This window comes from Colossoma macropomum, unplaced genomic scaffold, assembly GCF_904425465.1.
Source record: "Colossoma macropomum unplaced genomic scaffold, Colossoma_macropomum, whole genome shotgun sequence".
NCBI classification, from domain to species: Eukaryota; Metazoa; Chordata; class Actinopteri; order Characiformes; family Serrasalmidae; genus Colossoma; species Colossoma macropomum.
Window position 1 is genome coordinate 23,831,228 of NW_023494789.1, and position 24,848 is coordinate 23,856,075.

General features: G+C 42.2%; 1 protein-coding gene across 1 annotated transcript in view; it reads right to left on the bottom strand.

Annotated features, from left to right (window-relative positions):
• The window catches only part of ubn2a (ubinuclein 2a), a 29,172-nt gene extending 4,850 nt beyond the window's left edge, over positions 1–24,322 (bottom strand). Inside the window, 16 exon segments of the mRNA XM_036570615.1 lie at positions 4,589–4,784; positions 5,214–5,769; positions 5,771–6,510; positions 7,107–7,152; positions 7,818–7,865; positions 7,958–8,098; positions 9,939–10,049; positions 11,177–11,283; positions 12,513–12,642; positions 13,151–13,221; positions 14,234–14,720; positions 16,624–16,715; positions 17,014–17,145; positions 17,637–17,738; positions 18,084–18,200; positions 24,022–24,322. Of these exon segments, the coding sequence (XP_036426508.1) occupies positions 4,589–4,784; positions 5,214–5,769; positions 5,771–6,510; positions 7,107–7,152; positions 7,818–7,865; positions 7,958–8,098; positions 9,939–10,049; positions 11,177–11,283; positions 12,513–12,642; positions 13,151–13,221; positions 14,234–14,720; positions 16,624–16,715; positions 17,014–17,145; positions 17,637–17,738; positions 18,084–18,200; positions 24,022–24,216 (3,271 nt within the window). The 5' untranslated portion in view covers positions 24,217–24,322.
• Between the last annotated feature and the right edge of the window lie 526 nt (positions 24,323–24,848).

Sequence of the window (24,848 nt, forward strand, 5' to 3'; positions counted from 1 at the left end):
TATCGTCTGTAATCGTTAGCCGCACGCAGAGCCTGTAGCGCAATCGTCTGTAATCGTTAGCCGCACACAGAGCCTGTAACGCTACCGTCTGCAATTGTTAGCCGCACGCAGAGCCCGTAACGCTACTGTTTGTAAACGTTAGCCACAGACAGAGCCTGTAACGCTATCATTCATAATCATTAGCCACACGCAGAGCCCGTAACGCTACTGTTTGTAAATGCTAGCCACAGGCAGAGCCTGTAACGCTATCATTCGTAATCGTTAGCCGCACGCAGAGCCTGTAGCGCTATCGTCTGTAATCGTTAGCCGCAAGCAGAGCCTGTAGCGCTATCGTCTGTAATTGTTAGCCACGTGCAGAGCCTGTAACGCAATCGTCTGTAATCGTTACCCGCAAGCAGAGCCTGTAGCGCTATCGTCTGTAATCGTTAGCCGCACGCAGAGCCTGTAGCGCTATCGCCTGTAATCGTTAGCCGCATGCAGAGCCTGTAACGATAACGTCTGTAATTGTTAGCCGCACACAAAGCCTGTAGCGCTATCGTCTGTAATCGTTAGCTGTATGCAGAGCCTGTAGCGCTATCGTCTGTAATCGTTAGCCGCACGCAGAGCCTATAGCGCAATCGTCTGTAATCGTTAGCTGTATGCAGATCCTGTAGCGCTATCGTCTGTAATCGTTAGCCGCACGCAGAGCCTATAGCGCTATCATCTGTAATCGTTAGCTGTATGCAGATCCTGTAGCACTATCGTCTGTAATCGTTAGCCGCACGCAGAGCCTATAGCGCATTCGTCTGTAATCGGCAGCCGCACGCAGAGCCTGTAACGCTACTGTTTGTAATTGTTGCCGCACGCAGAGCCTATAGCGCTATCGTCTGTAATCGTTAGCTGTATGCAGATCCTGTAGCACTATCGTCTGTAATCGTTAGCCGAACGCAGAGCCTATAGCGCATTCGTCTGTAATCGTTAGCTGCACGCAGAGCCTGTAACGCTACTGTTTGTAATCGTTAGCCGCACGCAGAATCTGTAGCACTATCGTCTGTAATTGTTAGCCGCACACAGAGACTGAAATGCTGTCGTCTGTAATCGTTAGCCGCACGCAGAGCCTGTAACACTATTGTCTGTAATCGTTAGCCGCACGCAGAGCCCGTAACGCTACTGTTTGTAAACGTTAGCCGCAGGCAGAGCCTGTAATGCTATCATTCGTAATCGCTAGCTGCACGCAGAGCCTGTAGCGCTATCGTCTGTAATCGTTAGCCGCACGCAGAGTCTGTAGCGCTATCGTCTGTAATCGTTAGCCGCACGCAGAGCCTGTAGCACTATCGTCTGTAATTGTTAGCCGCACGCAGAGCCTGAAATGCTATCGTCTGTAATCGTTAGCTGCACACAGAGCCTGTAGCGCAATCGTCTGTAATCGTTAGCCGCACACAGAGCCTGTAACGCTACCGTCTGTAATCGTTAGCCGCACGCAGAGCCCGTAACGCTACTGTTTGTAAATGTTAGCCACAGGCAGAGCCTGTAACGCTATCATTCGTAATCATTAGCCGCACGCAGAGCCCGTAACGCTACTGTTTGTAAACGTTAGCCACAGGCAGAGCCTGTAACGCTATCATTCGTAATCGCTAGCCGCACGCAGAGCCCGTAACGCTACTGTTTGTAATCGTTAGCCGCACGCAGAATCTGTAGCACTATCGTCTGTAATTGTTAGCCGCACACAGAGACTGAAATGCTGTCGTCTGTAATCGTTAGCCGCACGCAGAGCCTGTAACACTATTGTCTGTAATCGTTAGCCGCACGCAGAGCCCGTAACGCTACTGTTTGTAAACGTTAGCCGCAGGCAGAGCCTGTAATGCTATCATTCGTAATCACTAGCTGCACGCAGAGCCTGTAGCGCTATCGTCTGTAATCGTTAGCCGCACGCAGAGTCTGTAGCACTATCGTCTGTAATTGTCAGCCGCACGCAGAGCCTGAAATGCTATCGTCTGTAATTGTTAGCTGCACACAGAGCCTGTAGCGCAATCGTCTGTAATCGTTAGCCGCACACAGAGCCTGTAGCGCAATCGTCTGTAATCGTTAGCCGCACACAGAGCCTGTAACGCTACCGTCTGTAATCGTTAGCCGCATGCAGAGCCCGTAACGCTACTGTTTGTAAATGTTAGCCACAGGCAGAGCCTGTTACGCTATCATTCATAATCATTAGCCGCACGCAGAGCCCGTAACGCTACTGTTTGTAAACGTTAGCCACAGGCAGAGCCTGTAACGCTATCATTCGTAATCGTTAGCCACACACAGAGCTTGTAACGCTATCGTAAGTTATCGTTAGCCTACACAGAGCCCGTAATGCGAGCGTTCATAATCATTAGACACACGCAGAGCCCATAACACTGCCATTTGTAATAACGAACGATAGCGTTACAGGCTCTGTGTGCGGCAAATTATCATTAGCCATATGTACAGCCAACGCTGTCGTTTACAGTCACTGGCTGTACGTATGTATTTTGAGAAAATAAACCATTATCTTGAGATACTTAGTCAATATTCTGACAGATCACTGCCCGAAATGGAAGAGGACAGTCCACCAATGTATTCTTGTTGTTACACAAAATGTCAGCTGGTCTATACAGTGTAAAGAATCATGACTTGTGTCCTTTAACACTGTTTGTTTCTTCATTTCAAACTAAACAAGAGATGTTCATTCTCCTTAATGTACACATGACCAGGAACCACAGCGCCCCCTGGAGGCCAATTTAGAGCAACTCTGGAAAACTGAACAGCAAAAGGATGAGCACAGCAGCAAAAGCACACAAGAAGGGGGGACGGCAGTCAGGGAGGATAAACAGAGAGAGGGAGGGCAGTTTACCTGAGAAAGCAAGCTGCAGGTGAGGAGGTAGAGCAGCCTGGACACCTGACTGCAAACTCTTAAACAAATCTGAGGGGAAACGAGCAGAGAGAGGACGAGGGAAAGACCACATCACCAGGCAGAGGGAGGAACAGAAACAGAAGGACAAACATGGAGGTAGAAGGTTAGACACAGAAGGGAGACAGACCGGCGTCCAGCAACAGCAGAAGCTTAAAATCACACAAACAGCAGTAGGGGTGCAACAGTTATTCAGCGTTGTCGACTAAAATCGACAACCAAATTAGTTGGCAACTAATTTAGTAGTCATTTAGTTGGTAACGCCATTATGTGTCTTTCTCGCGCTCACTAGGAACGTTACCGCTTACTGGAGAGTTAACAACAGCACAATGGCAGCCTCAAGAACAAAATCCTCAAAAGTGTGGAGCTAAACTCAGAAAAAAGGTTGTCAGTTGTGCTATTTGTAAGCCAACCTTAGCTGGCACAGAGCACATCCTCCATGTGGGAGCACCTTAAGAGGAAACTCGTCAGCTCACTGGATGAAGAAGATTCATCTCGGTAAGATACACAGCGTCCCAGCACACTACATAATGTGTAAAAATAGCGCATATACCATTAGAAGTGCACTCATTAGCGTAGTGTGTGAAGTACAGAAGTGTGTGGTTTGGGACGTGGCAATAGTTGTGCTAGCGAGCTAGTTAGCTAATGTTAATGCTAAAAGTTGTCCTACTTCATGTTATGAGCTGAGCTGTAACATGTTCTGTTTCGAAATGCTGCTCTCTGGAATCCTTAATGGAGCTGAAACAGAGAAGCAAGTAACTATTTTTCACAGCGACCCTGTTCACACTCCAGATAACATTTACAATAAGACCACAGGCAATAACACCACAAATTAATGACCAATATTTACTGTTTCATAATGCTTAATTTTAAAGTGCCCATACCACTGAAAACTGAATTTTCTCTATTTTGGAATAAAAGCCTATAGCAGTTTAGCCCCACCCATTCAGCCTACAGCAGTTAAGCACCACCCATTAAGCAGTTTAGCCCCACCCATCCAGCCTACAGCAATTTAGCACCGCCCATTCAGCCTTCAGCAGTTAAGTCCCACCCATTCACGCTAAAGTTATAAGAAGTATTCCAGCTCTGACTGCGTTCTGAATGAGGCACAATACAGGACAGCCAATCCAAACACATCCCATTTGCATATATCAGCATTTAAACACACAATAACAAAAAACAGTCTATTCAATAAGTGCAAAAATTTAAATACAAAGAAACTAATATACAGCACAGGCCCTGTAAGTCTGAACAGCATTTTAAACTTGAAGAAAACAATACAGCCAGTGCTTGCTAACTCTGCTAACTGAAAAAACAATCAACTTTAGCTAATCACAGACTAAACATACCAAACTCTGACTAACTTTGCTAACTGAAAACAGCAAACATTATTCAACTCTGCTGACTGACAACAGCTAACTAACTCTACTAGCTAACCACAGCTACCTCTGCCAAATGTCCCACTGTGTGCTGTGAGTGAACAGCTAGATTTCTTCTCTGTCCCGGTCTAGAAAAGACATACAGCACCACCTAGTGTACTGAAGTAGTAACCGTTCAAAGTTCAAGCCTTTACTGCTAATACTGAATTGAGGAACAGAATAATTATTCAGCACATTCTCCATGAAGAACCATCATTTTTAAGCATGTTCAGTGAAGCAGTCCTCAGGGAGATCTACTCACTCTGAGTCAGACTGTATCCTGAGTTGGGGGCGGGTGAAGCCCCCCCTGCGCTGGCCGGGCCGGGCGGAGTGAAGTTCAGCAGTGAGGGGAACTGGAAGGGCAGAGAGACGGGCACAAGACCACCCAGCATACCGAAACTCAGCGGCAGAGGCGCCCCCACTGAGCTCAGGAGATTACCGCCCGCCGAGGAAGAAACCTGCTGAACAGGGACGCACAGACACTCTGCTTACTGAGACATCAGATTATTTAGGATTGTTTTCTTGTCCAGTGCTTCTATTTAGCTTATTTTCTATTGCATTATAATATTTTGCGAAGAAATACAATCACTTTAATCTGCACTTTAATGAATGAGAATTGCAAGATAAAGTTTATTATTATTACTATTATTAAACACAACTTGCATGCAGTTTTAATAGTTTCAATCATTAAAACATTAAGCCTTAGAACAATCATAGTTCTCTCCGGGAGTAATAAAATTATGCTGTAATTCTATATGAATTATTCCTGACTCATAAATCATTGGAGAAATTGTGTGGAATTCAATGATGTATTTTTTATTTTAAATCTTATAAGTGTATAGAGTGAATAGAGGAAAGCATCAAACCCAAAAACAAATCAAACCTACCTGGGACAAAAGGGCGGAGTCAGATGGAGAGGTCAATCCCAGTGTTGATGCGCGATTGGCTGAAGACTTGGCACACTGACTGGCTCCTCCCACAGGCCTCTGTCTCTGTCCGTGATTGGCTGAGACAGCTGAAGGGGAGGGGTTACTGTCTTGGAAGCCAGCAGGCTGAGGTGTGGCTATGGGGCTGGGGTTAGTGATGCTTGCGCTGGTGCTCCCTAGAGGACTGGTGGATTTCTGCGCACCTGCAAAGCTGTAGCTCGCCTGCTGTGCGGCAGCTTTACCGGCAGGGCTGATGCTGAAGGGAGGCCTGAACCCGGGGCTTTTAGGGCTGTACTGGAGGGGCGGGGTCATGATCTGGGGGCGTGGGGAGGAATTGGGGGAGGGAGAGGAAGTTGGCGGAGGCGTTGGGGCAGGGGGCCGGTGGGTGAGTTTGATGATGGGTGAGCTGCTGCTGCTGTGGGAAGACTTGGTGATGGTGGCCTGCATGGGCGTTATGAAACCCGGCTGGTGGTGCGCCAGGGTAGGGGTCTGCATTTGAACTTTGCCCTGGGGCGAAAGGAGGCGTAGGAGACTGGCAGGGCGAGCTGTGCACCCGCACCACCTGCTGGGGGCTTTTGGGGTTCAGCAGAGAAGTGTGGGAATTCACACAAGGCTGCTGTGGGAGCCCTGCAGATCCTCCACTTCTGCTAGCACTAGCATCAGCCTGTTTGTTTACCAAGTTCTTGGGCTGTCCCATAGGGGGCGTAGTTTGACCGGGCTTCAGCCCAAACAGCTTCTGCTGTGGCGGGAGAAGAGGCGAGGCTGTTGGAGGTGGACGTGGCTTAGCTGGCTGTGTGGTGCTCACACTAACGATGTTGCTGGGCCTGCTAACAATGCTGTTAGCAATGCTAGCAGGTACCATTGTGTTTCTCTGTAGTAATCCCGCATCTTTCAGGCCAGAAAACAGCTCCACTCGTGCGGGAGATGGCTGAGGAGTGGAGGGGAGAGCAGAGGAGGCGAGAGTGGTGGGAAGAGTCTCTGCGTGAGAAACCAAAGAGAAGTGAGTGCTAACAGCAGGAGGAGAACAGGAGGCAGCAGTAGTAGCAGAGTTCACCGTGACACCGTTTGCAGCATTGCTGAGCAGCGACAGTGCCTGAGCGATGGAGTCCAGAGAGTTGGTGGCCAGGTCGTCGTCCAGGGAGTCCGACAGGCAGATGGGCTCTGAGGTTGGGGAGAGGGGTGGGCGAATAGGGCCGGAAACCGCTGGAGATGCTGAGGGTCCCAACACTGGGATCGGCTGCTGGTTCCACTCCCACTCCTGGAGAAGGGAAGTTACAATAAATAAACATGCGCAACCAATGCAGTGGTTCATATGCCGGTCCTCAGGGACCCCAGACGGTCCAAATTTTTGCTCCAACCTAATGTAACACATGGGAATAGTGCAACAATGTGGATCATCTGAAAACTGCTGGTTTGGAGTAGAGGTTTGCATTCCTGTAGGACCACCTTGTGGCACGAGAACAATGTTCAGGAGGAGCAGGATAACACATGCAGATAAATCCCAAAAATGAATGAATAAATGAGCAGGATTTTATTAGTATATATAAAAAATATAAAATCTAAAAATAGTATACATATATCTAACAGAAAAATTCCCAAAGTTAATAACTCATTCTAAATAGCAGTTTCACAATAAATCACATGAACACAACACAAATCTCATTCCTGCAGGCTACAAAAACGGCGAAGCCTTCAGTCAGTCAGACGGCCACAGCTGTGGAAAGTGGTTTTAATAAAGGTGAATATACAACAATAAAGCTGACTGTGTTTATCATTCTGTCTACCTGAATATTTTCTGTTATCAGTGAGCAGATATTTAGAGATTTCACAAAAACAGCTGAAATGTTCACTAACCTTTACTTTAGCCGGTTTGGGGGGCTGAATGATCCTCTTCTTTCCCCTGAAACAGAGACAGATATCAGTCACAAAGCACAAAGAACCAGTAGACAGATAGCAGTGTGAGAGGTTTAGGGCCCGACACATATATTGGGTCTTTTTTATGACATATGATTTTATCAGAATAGCTGAAAATACTCCCAGTAATGTGCTAACTGTAATATTATAAAGAAAATTGTTCTATACAGAACTATGAACACTCAAAAAATCTTTTGCATGATTAAAGGGATCCTTGCCTCATGAAAGCGTTCTTCACATTGATGAAGAATCTACTATAGGTGGTGCTATACAGAATCTTTTTTGAAGAGAGTTCTATATGGCACCCAAAAGAGTTCTTCTACTGTAACAAGGTTGACATTGTAACTATAGAAAAACCCTTAGCAGTGCTATATAGAACCCTTTTAAAAAAAGATTCTACATTGCACCATCTTCAACACTTTCTCCATCAGTCTATATATAGCCACTTTTTTTTAACTAAAGATCTCTTGAAGAACCATAATTTTTAAGTGTGTGTATAATATTAATACAGACCAAACTCAAAACTATTCACATCTCTACTTCAAAGGCAATAAAGAGAAACCAAATCACTGAGTACTGTAGGTTTTTAGCCTCTAAAATCAGTATATTTATCTGTGTCGGTTAGGCCCTTTTACTCGTGTTTGTACTCACAGGTCGGTGAGGTGACCGTGTACCGTACGGCTCTCTTTAAACAGCATCCTGTAATCAAACACATACAAACAGGAATATTACTGCTCATTCTAAAGCACAGAATACGACCTAAATAAACACAAACACATGCACACACCAACCTGGCCTGCATCCAGCCTTTGGGCCAGAGCGGTTTGACCTCATTCTCCATGAAGGCTTTGAGGTAGTCCTCTACAGAGAGAGAGCTTTTCTCCTGCTCATAGCACTTCAGCTTCACCCGCACCAGGTTACACAGCAGAGTCCTGCAAAACAACATGCACACGGATTCACTAACTTCACTAGAGCTGTCAAATGGAGTCAGAAATCAAATTGGAATTTTCCCCTTATTTGTTTGTCAAATACTCAAATATATTCAAATTCTAAATGCATTTCAATACATCCATTACTTTTGCATAGGAAATAAGAGAAAAGATACGTTTAAATGAACGTTAAATGAACGTGTCCAGAAGGAGCGCTAACATAAATCATAACCACACAGTTAAACGTCAACAAAAAATGTAAAGAGGCCTTTTCTGACACAAGAAGGAACTTATCATACATTTTCCACACTGGTGATTTCCTGCTGTTATTATATGATAAACAGAGCAGCTGAGCTGAAAGGCCGACTGCAGTGACAGAAAAAGTCTGTAGCTGTGGCGAGGAGCTGCTAAGGCTGTGCTCAAAAAATCTATATCATGCTATACTCCTTGCTGATGCAGATGCTAATGTATCGATAGGGAATCAAATGCTGTGAAGGCAGTTTTGAAAAAGAAACATTGGCACAATAAAGCCGATAAGTGGCAACAAAGACACAAATAGCACACGTCTCGGTTTAAAGCAAACAGGAGGACTGGACGAAAATATACAAGATCATGTTGGATTTTTGCAAATACCAGGAAGACGGGAGTTGGACATGAGTCATGCAGAATGCAAGCTATGCAGAAACAAAGTAAAATGGGTACTACAAGTACCACACAGAGCCAACGTGTGTCATCTTAGCCAGCCCTGAACAGGGCTTTTAACTTAACATCCCAACGGGCTCAGAAAACCACAAATGTACTTTTATGCTTTATTTGTAAAGACTTGCAACAGTACAGCATTGCTGACAACAAATAAAACTATATAAATGATAGCAAATATAAATGACATAAATAATAGCAAATATAAGTGCTGAATAGTGGGTTACATGTGTTACAGGTGCGGTTGTGTTAGGTTAGGTGTGGTATAGGCGCGGCTGTGTTAGGTGTGTTACAGGTGTGGTTATGTTAGGTTAGGTGTGTTACAGCGTAAAATGTTATGTTATGCAGCTAAAACAGTCAAACTGACCCCAAAGAACACCAAAGATGTGCACAAAATGTGTACACGATACTGAAAACATCATCATACTAATTTTATGTTAACCCAGTTCCCCAATTAGTGAAAGTAATTAAATATACAGTAAAAAAATATCATTTGTTTAAAGACACTGAACATTGAATGGGGTCAAACTGACCCCAAAGATAAGGATTAAGGTCAAGTGAAACCAGAATATTATTGTTGCATCAAAAAATAGAAGCATGAGAGAAAACAGAAAAAGGCCATTTTGAGTTTAAAAGCTAAATTAGATTTTATTTGCATTTATTAATATCTCTGGGATTAGAAAAAGAATTATTATTTTTAAGATCTTTGAGGGCCTGAATTTTAAGTATTTTGAGGTGCACGATCCTTAAGGCTTTATGTTTGCTGTTATACAGAATAACAGCTGTTGTAGAAAATTCTGCGTTAGGACATGGTCATAATTAAAAATCAACATGTACAGCGATAGTATTGTATCATGAGGTTGTAGGCAATACAGCCCTATTAGATGCAGTAGCTGTGCAGCAGTTTAGCCAAGCAGCTAAACCAGCATCACTTCACTACATTGTAAACAGTCGTCCACATTCGGAGAGTTGGCTCTGTCTGAAAAATCTGCCCTCTGAAGCAGATCATTCAGTTACCGTACATGAGGATGTATTTCTGAACATCAGTATTATTTAGCTTACAGAGTAAACACATCACCTCATCCAGATCAGCCCACACATTCTTTCAGCGGCCACGGCTGATGTCTTCCACAGTGCTGCCCACCTGAGTTTGTCGTCCCAGATGAATTTCTTCCGTGGGCCCATCACTCTCTTCCCCGGTCTCTCCTCCTCGTCCTCCTCTGAGCCGTTTCTCTCTCCATCCTCCATTTGCTGCCTGAAGGCCAGAGCGGACAGAAAACACTGAGGCTTCAGTCTCGAGTCTCTGAGATATGTTTGTATCCTAATAAAAACTAGTTAGGTTAGACACAACTGTAAATACAGAGCCTTTAAAAAGCTTAGAAATAACGAGCCTATAGACCAAATCAGAATGTTTGTAAACGTGAACGATGGCTGTACTTCCGGGTGGATAACACATCCAGTCTGCGGTAGAAGCAGCTTGTTTTAAGTAGCTGTAAATACAAACAGAACAGAAATATGGTCAATAATGGTCAAATATTGTTGTGTTGAGGCTGTAATTTCCAATGTTCTGGAGGGAAATAGGGTCCATATGCAAGTGTTAAGGCACCCCATTTTTTCCTGCTTTTGCTGAGAAAGAGAGAGAGAAAATGAAAAAGTGTGTTTAGAAAACAACCTTTTGCTCTCTGCTTTATCCACTTCATGGTTCCCCAATTATCGTTATTTTATGTTAAGTTTAATTTTAGTGCATTAAACCATTAATAAATGCGGCCGTGTTTTGGAGCTCTGCCATAATAAAGTTCCCCTCAGAGCAGTTAGCCCCGTCTCCGAGCCTTTTTAGAGTAACAAAGTTCCTCTCACTCCAGCTAGCCCCGACTCTGAGATTGTTTAGAGTAATAAAGTTCCCCTCAGAGCAGCTAGCCCCGACTCTGAGATTGTTTAGAGCGATAAAGTTCCCTTCCATGAACCCCATACAGTCCACTTAATGGCGAAGTGATTGAAGGGGAAGATCAGTTCAAAATAGAATTTAACAGCTTTATTTAACAGCTGACGACATCAGGAGCTTATAATTTACCAGTATGTAATAATGAATATGTAGAGGTACATAAATTTTAGTTAAATAATTCTAAAGTATCAGGATTGGTACAAAGTCCTGTCGTATCAGTGCAGCGCTGCCAGCATTATCCACCTGGAAGTGAGCTCTTTGTTGATGTGACGTTACGCTGATTTATGCTGTATAAGAACCTTCGGTCTGAAGGACAGAACTGAAGCGCTACACATAGTAAAACGACTTTAAATCGTTGGCTAGTCTGTAGCTTGTATAGAGCTTCGTTCTGTCCTTCAGATCGAAGTGTTTTAAAAACATTATAAAAGATGAGGCTGTACTTTGCCACTCTGGCCAGACAGTCCATGTTGTATCTGGCGGTCTGTTCGGGCATCACACTACACACAGCCAGCTTCAGCTTCAGCAGAGGAGTCCGCAGACGATCATCCTGAACACACACAGACAAATCAGAAAAACCTAAGGCCCAATCCCATTTCACCCCTCACCTCTACCACTCAGACCTACCTCGATGTTTTGCACATTCACATCTAGGGGTAGGGTGTCCCGCTTCTTAATGAGATAGAGAGGTAGGGTGAAGTGTTAGGGCTACATGGCCCTCCAAACAGAGTGTTATGAGAAAAAAAAAGAAAAACCAGCAAGATGGCTGCACAAGCGACCAAAGAAACCCACAAATGTATTTTCTCTGTTAAAAACTTATAACCATTGTATTATCTTTAAGTTTAATGTCGTTTCAGTGTATTACTGTCCTTTTCTTCATAACAAGCATAAAAGTCGCTAGTACTATGCTGATGTCTCCGTATCTAGCTAAATTTCCCACTCCACCTTAAATGGTGCAGCAGTAACATTCTGACGCCTCAGGCATCAGAACTGCTGCACTATTTAAGGTGGAACAGGGAAACTCGACAACTTTAGCTTTTTATCACTGAAGAATTAGGGGTGGGCAATAATAAATAATTGCCCCCCCACCTTTGAAGGCATATGATGCCCTAAATGTAACTAAAGCCCAGCAGTGAGGTTAGTGAACTCTACCCTCCTCTGCTATCACTGCAGACCGTCAGGGTCGCCTACAGAGCACCGCTAGCAGCCTATTATCGAAGTAATGTTCTTTTTTTATTTGAGCGTTGTCCCATTTCATAGGGAAGATTTCAACAACTACCCCTTGTAACACAGTGCCAAAGGGCAAAGTGACACTCGAAAACAAGGGGTACGGGTAAAAATAAGAAATGGGACTGGGCCCAAGACTACGACTCCTTTCCTCTACCACTTACTCTACCTGTGTGTAATCATGTGTAATGTTTTGTATTGTTGTTCTGTTACATTGGACCAACTACAGTTTCCAACTACAACTCCGTTAATGCCTTTTCCGTCAAAGCACAAAACTGTGCATTAAACTGTGCAGGAGTGTGTTCTCTGTAGAGGATGTGTTAATTTATTCTCACTTTGAACATCATGGAATTTGACCAGGGGCAGCAAAAGTTTTGCATACGACTTTATATTCCTATTCATGTGGTTGCTGAATTTTCAGGTTTGTTACAGCATGTTCTTTACGTATCACAACGCAACAAAATTGAATTTCCTACTATAAAATAAAGACACATTCAGTGAATGAGTTCTGGATTTACTTTTTCGGACCACAGTGAGGCAGACTTTGCATACCTGTATGTTGAGGCTGAGTTTTTTGAGGCGTTTGAGCAGAGTGTCTTTATTGCAGGGCACGAACGCCTCCAGGTGAGAATAAACACCTGAACGCACCGCCGGGGGCTGCTCCTGCACCTGTAGCTCTATACTGCACACACGGGGGGGGGGGTAAAAACATAGACTAAAGTAAGAATTTTGTCCATTTTTGCTGAAAAAAGTGCGCCATACAGTTATGCAGTTAGCACCATGCTAACTGGAGGGGTTCCATTCCTTTTTAGCTCCATTAGCTTCAGTGCAGAAAATAAAAAATTTCAGATGCTCAACATGTCCTGGCTGCTCAACTACACTTGGGTTAAGCCTGTAGAAATGGGGAATTTAAAGGGTTTTCGATTTTGAAGATGCCAAGCTTGCAACAACAGAAGAACCCTCCTCGGTGCTATACAGAACCATTTTCGAAAAAGCTTCTATGAAGTACCATCTACAGCACATTCTTCATCAATTTAAAGAACGCTTTGCATGATTAAAGGGTTCTTTGTATTGTGAAAGGGTTCTTTAAATGAGTGTTCAGGGTTCTATATAGAACCATTTTCTTTAATAAAGAACCCTCAAAGAGCGACCTTTTTAAGTGTGGACAGAGAGTGAAGAGCGATACTCACTCCAGTAAGATATTATTCATGTCTAAAGTGAAGAACTTCTTCCTGCCCTCCTGGTCAAACTGTCGTGAAGCCTGAGGAAACAAAAAAGACAGATTTAAAGTTCTGCAATACACTACAGGAAGTGTAGGGGGCGATATGGCTTCTATTATTTCATTTAAAAAGTGCTCTATAATGTTCAGATGATCCACACAGTCATTCTGACAGACTGTAATACACTACAGGAAGTATAGGGGGCGATATAGCTACTATTGTTAAGGCGCTCTATAATGTTCATATGATCCATAAAACTGAGAAACTAGCTCATTATTATGTTACTATTACGATCTGAAGGGGATCGATTTCTGAATAGTTTATAGGTTAACTGATTATTGAAATAATCACGAAATAATCACGAGCTGCAGCCATTTTAGTTTATAGATTAAATGATTATAGACATAACTGTTTGTTGCAACCCTAATTATTTTTTTCATCGAATTATAGAAATAATCAGTAGATTAAGTCCTAACAGCCAACAGATTATTTGATTATAAAAACAACCATTAGTTTCAGCTGTAATAGTTGATAGATTATTCAATTATAGTAATAATCATTATTTGTGTCCTTAATGTTTGATCAATTAATCATTACGGAAATAATTATAACTTTGCAGCTGTAATACTTGATCGATTAATCGACTATGAAAATAATCTTTGCAGCCCAAATACTTGACCGATTAATTAACTATAATCTTTAATTTGCAGCCCTAAAATTTGATCGATTAATCGACTATGGAAAGAATTACTACTCACAGCTCTAATACTTGATTGATTAATCGATTAAGGAAATTGTCACTACTCACAGCTCTAATACTTGATCGATTAATCAATTATGGAAATCGTCGCTGCTCACAGCTCTAATACTTGATCGATTCATTGACTGTGGAAATAATCATTACTTGTAGTCCTAAAACTTGATCAATTAATCAACTATGGAAATAATCTTTGCTTTGCAGCCCTAATACTTGACAGACTAATTGATTACAGTAATAATTATTATCTGCAAGCGCTATTTGAGAGTTTTCAGGATATTATCACTGTATCTTACCACTCGCAGGTCTTCGATGCGTTTGACCAGGGGTTCTGGCAGTCCCTCAGGTAGTGGAGGAGGGGAGAGAAGCCCTGCCCCTCTGCCCAAAGCCCCGCTTGCTGTCTTCTGCCCTGCCACCACACCTAGCTGGCCGTTCTCCCTGCCCACAGATACTGGCTGTGGCCCAGCGTCTAGAACACTGAAGTCCAGATCACTCAGAAGGTCCTGAAGCTCGCTCTCATTGGAGGAGGTCAGCAGTGACATCACAGCGGGGTCGGAGGTGAGGTCGGTGAGCAGCGGGTCATTGTTGGGGGCGTTGCTGTGGAGGATTTGCGGGTGATGTGGGCAGTTGATCAGGCCGGGATTGACCACCACCACATTCTGTTTACGCATCTCCTCCTTCTCCTTGGTGAAGCGGTGCAGCATAGCCGCCAGGCAGAGAGAGTCTTTCATCAGCTTCTTCCTCTTCTTCTTCTCCGGCCGGTGCGCATTCAGAGGTGCCAAACTGCAGAAGATTTTATACATAGGGCTGATTCATAACCAGTATGTATGGCAACAAGCAGTACAACAAAATATGAAAGCGGTGTGAATGTAAATCAATTAATGTTGTTAAAAATAAAATATAAGCTGTATTATGACGTTGTATGTCAACACTAGTATATAGAGTCTATATATGGAAACTGCAAAAAGAGCTCAGCACCCTTTACATATATCTACCCATTCAGCCTACAGCAGTTTAGCTCCACCCATTCAGCATACAGCAGTTTAGCCCTGCCCATTTAGCCTACAGCAGTTTAGCTCCACCCATTCAGCATATAGCAGTTTAGCCCTGCCCATTCAGCCTACAGCAGTTTAGCTCCACTCATTCAGCCTACAGCAGTTTAGCACCACCCATTCAGCCTATAGCAGTTTAGCTCCACCCTTTCGACCTACAGCAGTTTAGTCCTGCCCATTCAGCCTACAGCAGTTTAGCTCCACCCATTCGACCTACAGCAGTTTAGCTCCACCCTTTCGACCTACAGCAGTTCACCCCCACCCATTCAGCCTACAGCAGTTTAGCTCCACCCATTCGACTTACAGCAGTTTAGCCCCACACATTCAGCCTACAGCAATTTAGCCTTGCCCATACAGTCTACAGCAGATTAGTCCCGCATGTTCAGCGTACAGCAGTTTAGCTCCACCCATTCGGCCTACAACAGTTTAGCTCCACCCATTCAGCCTACAGCAGTTTAGCTCCACCCATTCAGCCTACAGCATTTTAGCCCCACCCATTCAGCCTACAGCAGTTTAGCCCTGCCCATTCAGTCTACAGCAGCTTAGCCCACCCATTTGACCTACAGCATTTTAGTCCCACCCATTCACAATGAAGTTATAAGGAGTATTTCAGTCTAGACTGCTTTTTGAATGAGGCACAATACAGGTCAGCCAATCAGAACAGACCTCATTTGCATAAATCAATGCACATCTTAAAAGAAACAGTAACAAAAACAGCCTGTTTGATTCTAAGGGATAAATGGAGTCATGTAAAAATTAATGTTTTTTTTGCTACATAAGTCCACACAAACCTCATAAGCGGACCTCAAGGAAAAATATACAAGATTTTTTTTTTAATTATGCATGGTTCGAAAACCACTTGCCAAATTCAACCCAACAACTCCAACTTTTAAACAATTTTAGCTAGTTTAAATTTTCCTGACTCAGTAATGATCCTTTTTTCACTTTAAAAAAAATTAAATACACAAATCTGCCACAGTGCAGCTTTCACCACACGTGTGCTTTCTTTCATACTCATTTTAGTGCATGTGAAGAGCATGTGTAGTTTGTTACATTTACTTCTTTTTATGAATAACAATTTTATAAAATTAATTTTTACAGTGCAGTGCAAGGCGGTGTATCATAAAAATAAATGAATAAACAACAATAAATTCCAGTAAACATTTCAGCATACAAATAACCATAGATACACAAGTAGTAAAAAATAAAATGAAAAAATTAGAAAACAACGAAGAGGGGAAACAACATCTTCAAGACCGCTCTATAAATCTTAAATATTTGCCCCATTTACATCTGTACAATTCGAAACACCCGAACAATTTAAATTATACATTTTCATACGCAGCTATTTTCCCCATCTCAGCAACCTATTCTTGAAATAATGGAGGACCCACTTCGTTCCACCTCCTAAGAATGATTTGCCTACCAATCATTAAACCGGTCTGAATCCAAATCTTTAAATAGTTGTCCTTGGTTTTTGGCACGAAGTGATCTCCTAAGACAAAAAGCCTTGGGCAAAAATGAATGACTACCTAATACTTTACAAATATAATCATAAAGCACCATCCAAAATTCCTCTAGGCAGCACCACACTCCTACATTACATTTCATTCTTAGATAATCTGAAAGGTCACCCCGGTTCGGGCAGCTGGACTTTCTTCGCTTTCTTCTCCTCCACATCCTCCTCTTTCCCCTTCTTCCTCTTCAGCCCCAACTCCTCCCCTTCCTGTTTAAACCGGAAACACGTCAAACTTTAACAAAGCTTTAATTTCCATCACAGAAGCAGAATTCATAGGTAAGAAAACAATACAGAGATATTATTGTTGGCACTGCTAAAACAGTGATAAATCTGAGGCTGTTTTCATAATAATGTAGCACTGGTTCCTCTCTGTCCTGCATATGGTTAGAAAATGCTTACTTAGAAAGCAGGTTTGTGAGTAAATAATAAAAGAAAAGGTGAGCTCTGACGGACTGATTAACACAGTCTGCAGGTATAAAAAGAGAAATTCAGGTTTTATCATCACCTTTATCGCTCCTTCATTTCCCTCAGCCTCGTCTCCCTCAGACTCCGATGCAGCGCGGAACTGCAGCGTTCCCGTGTTTATGTAGAACCCGCCAAGTTTCGTGGTGAGAGACGCTGGAACGAGCTCATCATACTGTAGCCAGAAAGACAACGATAACCATTACAGATCATTTAATGACAATGGTTATTAATAAGAAGAAAGAAAAAAGGAGAAAAAGATAAAAAAGAAAGAACAAGATGAAATCAAAAAATAAAAACAAGAAAAACGAGATGAGGAAAGAAAAAGTAAGGAAAAAAACAAGAAATAGAAAACAAGATTAAGAAAAAAGATAAGAATTAAACTAAGAAAATTCTGAAAAACAAGACAAAAAGAAGAAAAAAACAAGAAAAGGAAACAGAAAAAGACAAAAATACAAAGAGAACAAATATGAAATCAGGAAAAAAGAGGAAATAGTAGCTTATTAACCTAATTAACCTTATTATTAGCTGTAGGGTACAACCTTAGCAGGTATAGCTTATAGAATAGCTTACAGAATAAAAAATCTAATCTACTCAGGTGTGTAATGTCTGAATTGAGGCCTCCTCCTGCTCTAAAATCACTCCGTAACACAGCTAAATACTCACAGCCTCTGAATTATCTATGAAAGGGTCACTCTCATCATAACCGAATCCGATATCAATCAGATCCTGCACTCGGTCCCTCCTCTTCTTCCTGCAGGGCGTTCCCTGTAAAACCCAACACGCCCTGTTTATACACGACCTGAGAGTTACTCCGCTAATGCTTTATAATGTTCATATGATCAACACAGTCATTCTGACAGACTGTAATACACTACAGGAAGTGTAGGAGGCGATATGGCTTCTATTGTTTCACTTAAAAAGCACTGTATAATATTCATATGATCCACACAGTCATTCTGACAGACTAATACACTACAGAAAGTGTAGGGGGTGAAAAATTTTATGTTTTATCTCAGCAAATATATAGAAATCGAGCACTAAAATTTGCAGATGTCATATTTAAGTGTATTCTCTGCCAACCATGTGTAACTTATATCCTGCTGCACTCACATATTTGTTCTCAAACTTTTTGGCCAAGGCCTCCACCTCCTGTCTCTCCCTCTCATCGTCGTTGAAGGGGTCACTGGGGTCTCGAGCAGGTGGAGCACCTGACGGGTCCTTCTTGGCCTGCGAGTAAATATGAACAGTGACTCCGTCAAGCACGCTACAGTGATTAAGAGCAGATCAGACAATTTCAGGTGGTGACAAACAAATGAAGCGGACTTATGCAAAACCATCAGAGTGAAATTCAGACCTTCACTCTGAGCAGAACCTTCAGAAACACTGACCAGCCAGCAGTCTGCACTATGACCCGCAACACTTATATTGAACTGAACATATTCACATTAAACAATAAACAACAGAGAGAACCAGAGTTATTATAGCTTTGAAATGTATGTTAGTTTTTATTTTCACTTAGTTTTCCAGTTTGGTTTTTATTTCTGTTTAGTTTCATTCAGGGTTAGTTAAGAGTACATTTATAGTTTTGATTTTTATTTTCTAAAAGATAATGGTTTTGGATTTGTTTTTATTTTCTGAAAAGTACCAGTTTATTTTAGTTTTTATTTTCTGAAAAGGTATTACTTTATCGTAATGTTATTTTCTGAAAGGTAATAATTTTATTTTAGTTTTGTTTTAAGTGTTATGATGAACCCTGTAGGGAGGTAGGAGTAGGTATTTAATAAGAGTAGAGCGTTCCACTTCTAAACTCTCATTCACCAAAAAAATTTAACAAATGCTATTTTCCTCAGTAATTCTATTTACTATTAGTTAGTTTGCAGTGGGCATTATAGTCATTTTAGTTATTTATAGACATTTTTATTTTTAATTCAGTTTACAAGCACATTTTTCATTAAAAAAAGTTCTTCAAGGGTTTCATAGTAAAGAAAATGGTTCAATGTTGAACCATGAACACTCAAAGAACTCTTTGCATGTGTAAATGGTTGTTTGCATGATGAAATGGTTCTTCAGATTTACAGAGAATGTGCTTTAGATGGTGTTATATTAAAACTTTTTGAAAAGGGTTCTATAGCGCAAAAAAGGGTTCTGTTATTATGATGTCGTCAAGCTTGTAACAACAGAAAAACCATTTTGATTCTACAGGCCCATTTACTAAAGAACCCTTAAAGAACCATCTTTTTTTAAGTGTGTCGTTTTCATGTTAATAACAGTTTTAGTAAACTACAATAATCCTGGAGAGCACAGGATTGATAATTCATTCTGTAGGCAAATCTTGCAGAAACACTTGATGGCCAACCAGGTCCCTCAGCAGGTGTTCCACACGTAAACAAAATACAGAATAACAGATTGCGACTGTTCACATAAACAGAACACTGAACAGGTGGGACCGCTGATCAATTTAATGATGATCTTCAATAACGGCCATGAAACTGATATGGATGAGCGCTCTGTGCCCCAACCTGCTATCCAAAACTCAGCCCCCATGTTAAAACACCAAACAAACCAAGAGCAACCATGAGCTCTGGTGTGAAGTTTTGAAAATGTGCTACTCATATTAGCATATATTCAAGAGTATTATATAATTAGAAATTTGTTCTTCACAACGCTGGCCAGCTGGAAAGTGCTTGTGCAACATCACACATAATAAACTGATTGAGGCAAACTGAAACCAAAACAGACACAGAACATGCTTATGCAAAAAACACTTGCTGGCCTGTGCTGCTGCACTTTGAGCTAAAGAAACACAAAAACACAGCAAAAGGCTCATCATTCTAGAGTTTCTACAGGTAAACACTAGCGGGGTTATTATGTCTGGTATGAGACGGCGCATACACTGTCGCATACATTGAGCAGAGCAGCTTCCCTTCACACTGTGAAAAGTTTCATGATGAACACACCAATAGAAATGCTTCAAATAAAATCTTTTTTTTAACTTACATTAAAAGTTAAAAAAGTGCGCACACACACCTGGTAGGAGGTTCAACCCTTCAGTAAAGCCAGGGTTAAAATACACGGCCACATTCTCAGTCTGGCTGAGTCTGAGCTGGTCGGCTCTAGTCTGCAGGTTTTGGGTCAGTCGGTGTCGACAGTCAGAGAGAGAAAGAGTTGTGTGTGAGGGGCGCAGAGTCAGATTTTTGGTCTCCTGATCGCGTTTCAGACCAGTCACGGTTTATCAAACGTTTGAATTTTTCGACCCGACTCTGAGCTGAATCTAGTAGTGTAAACTGGTCAGAGACTCAGTCTGAACAGACTCCTCCAACAGCCAATGAGAACTGAGCGTGCAAAAGAAGAAAATACATCAAGCACACAAAGAAAAATGGCAAAAAGTCACTCACATGTGGAGCAAAGGTTTTTTAATAAGCTGAGTTTAAGGCACAAGCACAATCAAGTTTATGTATGTTTAAAACTCGTACGTTTTAAAACCACACTGATGACATTTCCATGACCATCACCTAAACATGTTTACCTGCTGCTTTACTACGTAGGCGCAGACTGCTAAGAAAACAGCAGCAGCAGCTCCACGTATGTTTACCTGCGTCTCCTAATTACTGGAGAACGTGAGTTCGTGAGAGTTCGGTTAAGCAATAACTTATAGGTAGAGTAGTGTGTGCTCCCTAATCGTTTAGTGTGTGATCCTCAATATTTCAATGGCCCAAAAAATCTGCGGAAGCCAGTCTGAAAATGTGAGACACCCAATCTGTTTATAATCTGTTAGAACTTTAAAAGTCGTGTACTACCCAAAGCTTAATATTCTGGGTTGCAATGACATCAGGCTGGAAATGCACAGACGCTCATAAACAGCAGCAAAACAAACACACGCTGCTCTTATTGAGAACTTATCCTGCACACAAACCCACAGAAACACCTGCTGGATCAGGAAATGCTCTGTGGAGACATCAGCAGATTAGAGCACTGCAAGTGTACGCATTTATACTACTGTAGCAAAAGCAATCCACAGTTATATGAGAGAACTTAGCATACAACAGCTCTGTTTGTGCTTTAGCTTCACTTTTAGCCAGACAAGCCGCAGCCTGCTGAGGCTGAATGAGGCCTGTCTGCAGAACTTAAGGTCAAATAAACCTCAGAAAGTTTAAAGGAACCCTACTGAGTGCTAACACTTGCTCTTTCTGTACTTTACTTATAGTAAGCTATTTTTTTAAGCTACCATCACTTTATTTTTCTATTTTTGTTTTTCACTCTTAAGCGCACTGTCGTAATTTTTCCCTCTGAATGTTCGTTTTTGCTTTTACTTATGTAAAGTACTTTGAAATTACCTTTGTCTATGAAATTTACTGTATAAATAAACTTGCCTTGCCTGTGGGATGTGGTTTAAGTCTAGTCTTGGAATAAACCAGAATCATGAATTCTGTCAGACTGATGGGGCTGAGGCTTCGACTCTGCACTATAACGCATTACATCACCTACAACTTATCACCTCAAATTGAAGTTTTATGCCTAAATGTCCGTTTAACGTCGTCTTCCTGCAGAGTTTTAGCTTCAGCCCTAAACACCACAACTGACCCAACTAATCATCACTGTCCAAAGAAAAACTTGGCAAATGTTAAATGGCCCAGAAGAGTAGAGGCTGTACTGCAGCATAAACTCACTATTACTCACCATCACAACATATTTACATGTAAATTGTTGGTGTACTGTCTAGATAATGTTTATATATAGTATGTCTTTTTCTATATTTATTTTACTGGACTTAATTGTATGTTGACACCTGCACCATGAGAAACTTGTTCTAATTCTAATACCATCCATATCAGAAGAAACACTGAATCTTTTGGAAATAAAGTTAATTTACTGACAAAAATATTCATTCCCAATGAAAAAGATGACATTTAAATGTTCTTGCAAATGCTGAATGCAATCAAATCCTCAAAGCAATGTTCCAACACCTAGTAAAGCCTTCTCAGAGAAGTAGAGGTTGTTAATTTACAGGAAACGGAAAACACGCTCTTTACTTTTAATGTAAGTTAATGCAAAGAGCTTTTATTCAAAACCTTTTTTGGAGCGTTTCTCTTGGTCCGTTTACTACATATTCACACTAGGAAATTTTACCCATCAGTCATTGCAGGTCTCTTGAGATGTGTATTTGATTATAGCACATAGCATCAATAATAGGTTATTCTGTTGTTACAAGCTGGACGTTTGTCACTAGAACCCTTTTTGGTGCTATATAGAACCAATTAAATAAGGATGATCCAAACACGCACTGCACTTCCCTTAAACGACATCCAGTGCTCAAGTGTGTAGGGAACATAACAGTACTGCTTAGGGACCCTGTGGAATGGAATGTGCCGCGTCTAAATGATGAGAAAAGTAAAGCTTGACATAAATAAAGATCTTTTGGGAGCTTTTTTTGCACAGTGATGAAATGTTATCTTCATTAAATGGTTGGTTAGCTGGATCTGTGGGGAACCTGCAGTAAGGCTGTCCAAAAGTTTCCAGACAACTGTTCTAATGAGTGCATTTAAGGTCACCCATTGCTGACACAGCTTGTATAACCTCTATAGAAAAACACTGACTAATAGAATGGGACATTCTGGAGCAGCTTGAGCTGTGATAGCAGGTATCTGATAAGTGTAGGATAAAATTAACAGTAGACTGAGCTCAGCTTGAGCTTTCCTTAAAGACCAAATATAGAAATGTTCTTCTAAACTCTCATTCACGCAAAAAAACAACAACAAAAAAAAACACTAATTCTATTTAGTTTTAGTTAGTTTTGCAGTGGAAATTACAGTTTTGATTTGCCGTGTTTTGAAAAGTGTCGTTTTTATTTTTATTTCAGTTTATAATCCTAAGGTCTCCATGCTCAATGCCAAACATGGGCTAGAGGGGTACAAAGCCTCCCAGCTTTGGGCTGTGGAGCAGTGGAACTGTGCTCTTCCCAGAGTGATGGTGCTCCATCCAGTACCTTTGGGATGAGTTGGAGTGATCCAGAACTGATCCAGAACCAACATCAGTACCTGACCTCACTAATGCTCAATCAAATCCTCACAGCAATGTTCCAACAAACCCACTATTACTCACTATCACTTCATATCACATGCAAACTATTCGTGTCCTGTCTAATTAATGGTTATATAAAGCATATATTTTCTATATTTATTTTACTGGACTTAACTGTATGTTGACACCTGCATCACGAGAAATTCCTTGTACATCTCATTCTAATTGCCTTCTTTTCAGAAGAAATAAAGTGAATTTACTGACAAACAGTGCATTCCCGATGGAGAAGATGGCATTTAAATGTTCTCGTAAATGTTGAATGCAACCAAATCCTCACACCAATGTTCCAACATCTAGTAAAGCCCTCCCAGAAGAGTAGAGGCTGTTACTTCAGCAAAATGGGCACTTCATTTCAGATATCAGAAAGAAAACAAACTTTTTGGACCGTGTAAACTCTTAAATTTGTTCTTCAAGGGTTCTTTAGTAAAGCAAATGGTTCTGTATAGAACCATGAACACTCAAAGAACATTTTACATACTTAAACAGTTCACTGCATGGTGAAATCGTTCTTCAGACTGATGGAGAATAGTTGTATATAGTTCTACATGGCACCAAAAGGGTTCTGCTTGACATTTGTCAGTAGAACCCTTTTTGGTACTGTACAGAACCGTTTTCAAGAACAACACATTCTCCATTCATCTGAAGAACCACTTCACCATGCGAAAAACCACTTAGGCATGCAAATAGTTCTTTAGGTCTTCAAGCTTCTATATAGAGTCATTCTCTTTACTAAAGAAACCTTTAAAAACAACCTTTTTAAGAGTGTAGTGTGACTTAAGCCAGGCTTGTGTGCACTTGATTAGAATAAACAGTGTAAACACGAAGCTGAAGTCAGCTTCTTTTTCGAATTTCCCCGTTCCACCTTAACTGCCTCAGACGCCAGAATGTAACTGCTCCACCATTTAAGGTGGAACGAGAAAATTCGAAGAAGATGCCAACTTCAGCCTCCTAGAGTAAACAGAGAGCCCACCTGCAGGGACTGGATGAGCTCTCCGTAGTTGAACTCAGGGGAAGAGAGTTCGTCTGGCTCGGACAGGTCCAGCTGAAGCCGGACGGTCCCCTGTCCAGCCGCAGGTCCATCCTCTGCCTCTGGACGCCTGACCCTCCGGGTGGCCGGGTCGCAAAGCCCCAGCGGCGGCGGCGCCCTCCTGCCGGCCTCAGCCATCCAGCTCCGGGATGAAATCCGCGCTGCTTCAGACCGCCGCTGCTCCACCACACAGGCCGCAGCCGCGCTGCCGACACCCGTGGACGGCTGGCGTAGGTGCCTAAGATCCGCTGTGGGTCACGGAGCCTGGGCCGCCGGGCTCGAAGCGGCTAAAGCCGCCACGGAGGCTCCCTGCGCCGCTCTGCCTGCGGCCATCTTGGATCTGGAAGAGTAAATAACATAACGGGAGAGAGAAGAAGCACTGCGCGTGCGCGCGTCAGAGCGGGAATACGCTGTACCCAATCAGAGGGCGCAGCCACGCCCATGGCAACACAAAATCCCGCCTTGTTGTCACGAAGCCCCGCCCCCTGTGTCATCTGTAATGCGAGATTATGAAAACATTGCTGCTGTTATCTCATACTAATAGTGTAATTTTGACTCGAACTTCACAGTGAGCTCAATTTTTCTTGGACATGTTAAAAGAACAGGGTTATTTGGTGTTTGTCAGGCGTTTGTTGCGTTTACAATGGCAAAATGTGGGACATATTCTCTTCCACTGTTGGGCAGACGTGGCCTTTTAGTGCTGCACGTACACAATGGGAGAGTGATGCAGCCACACGGTGGCAGGAGGACATTAACCTGCAGGGCCTGAG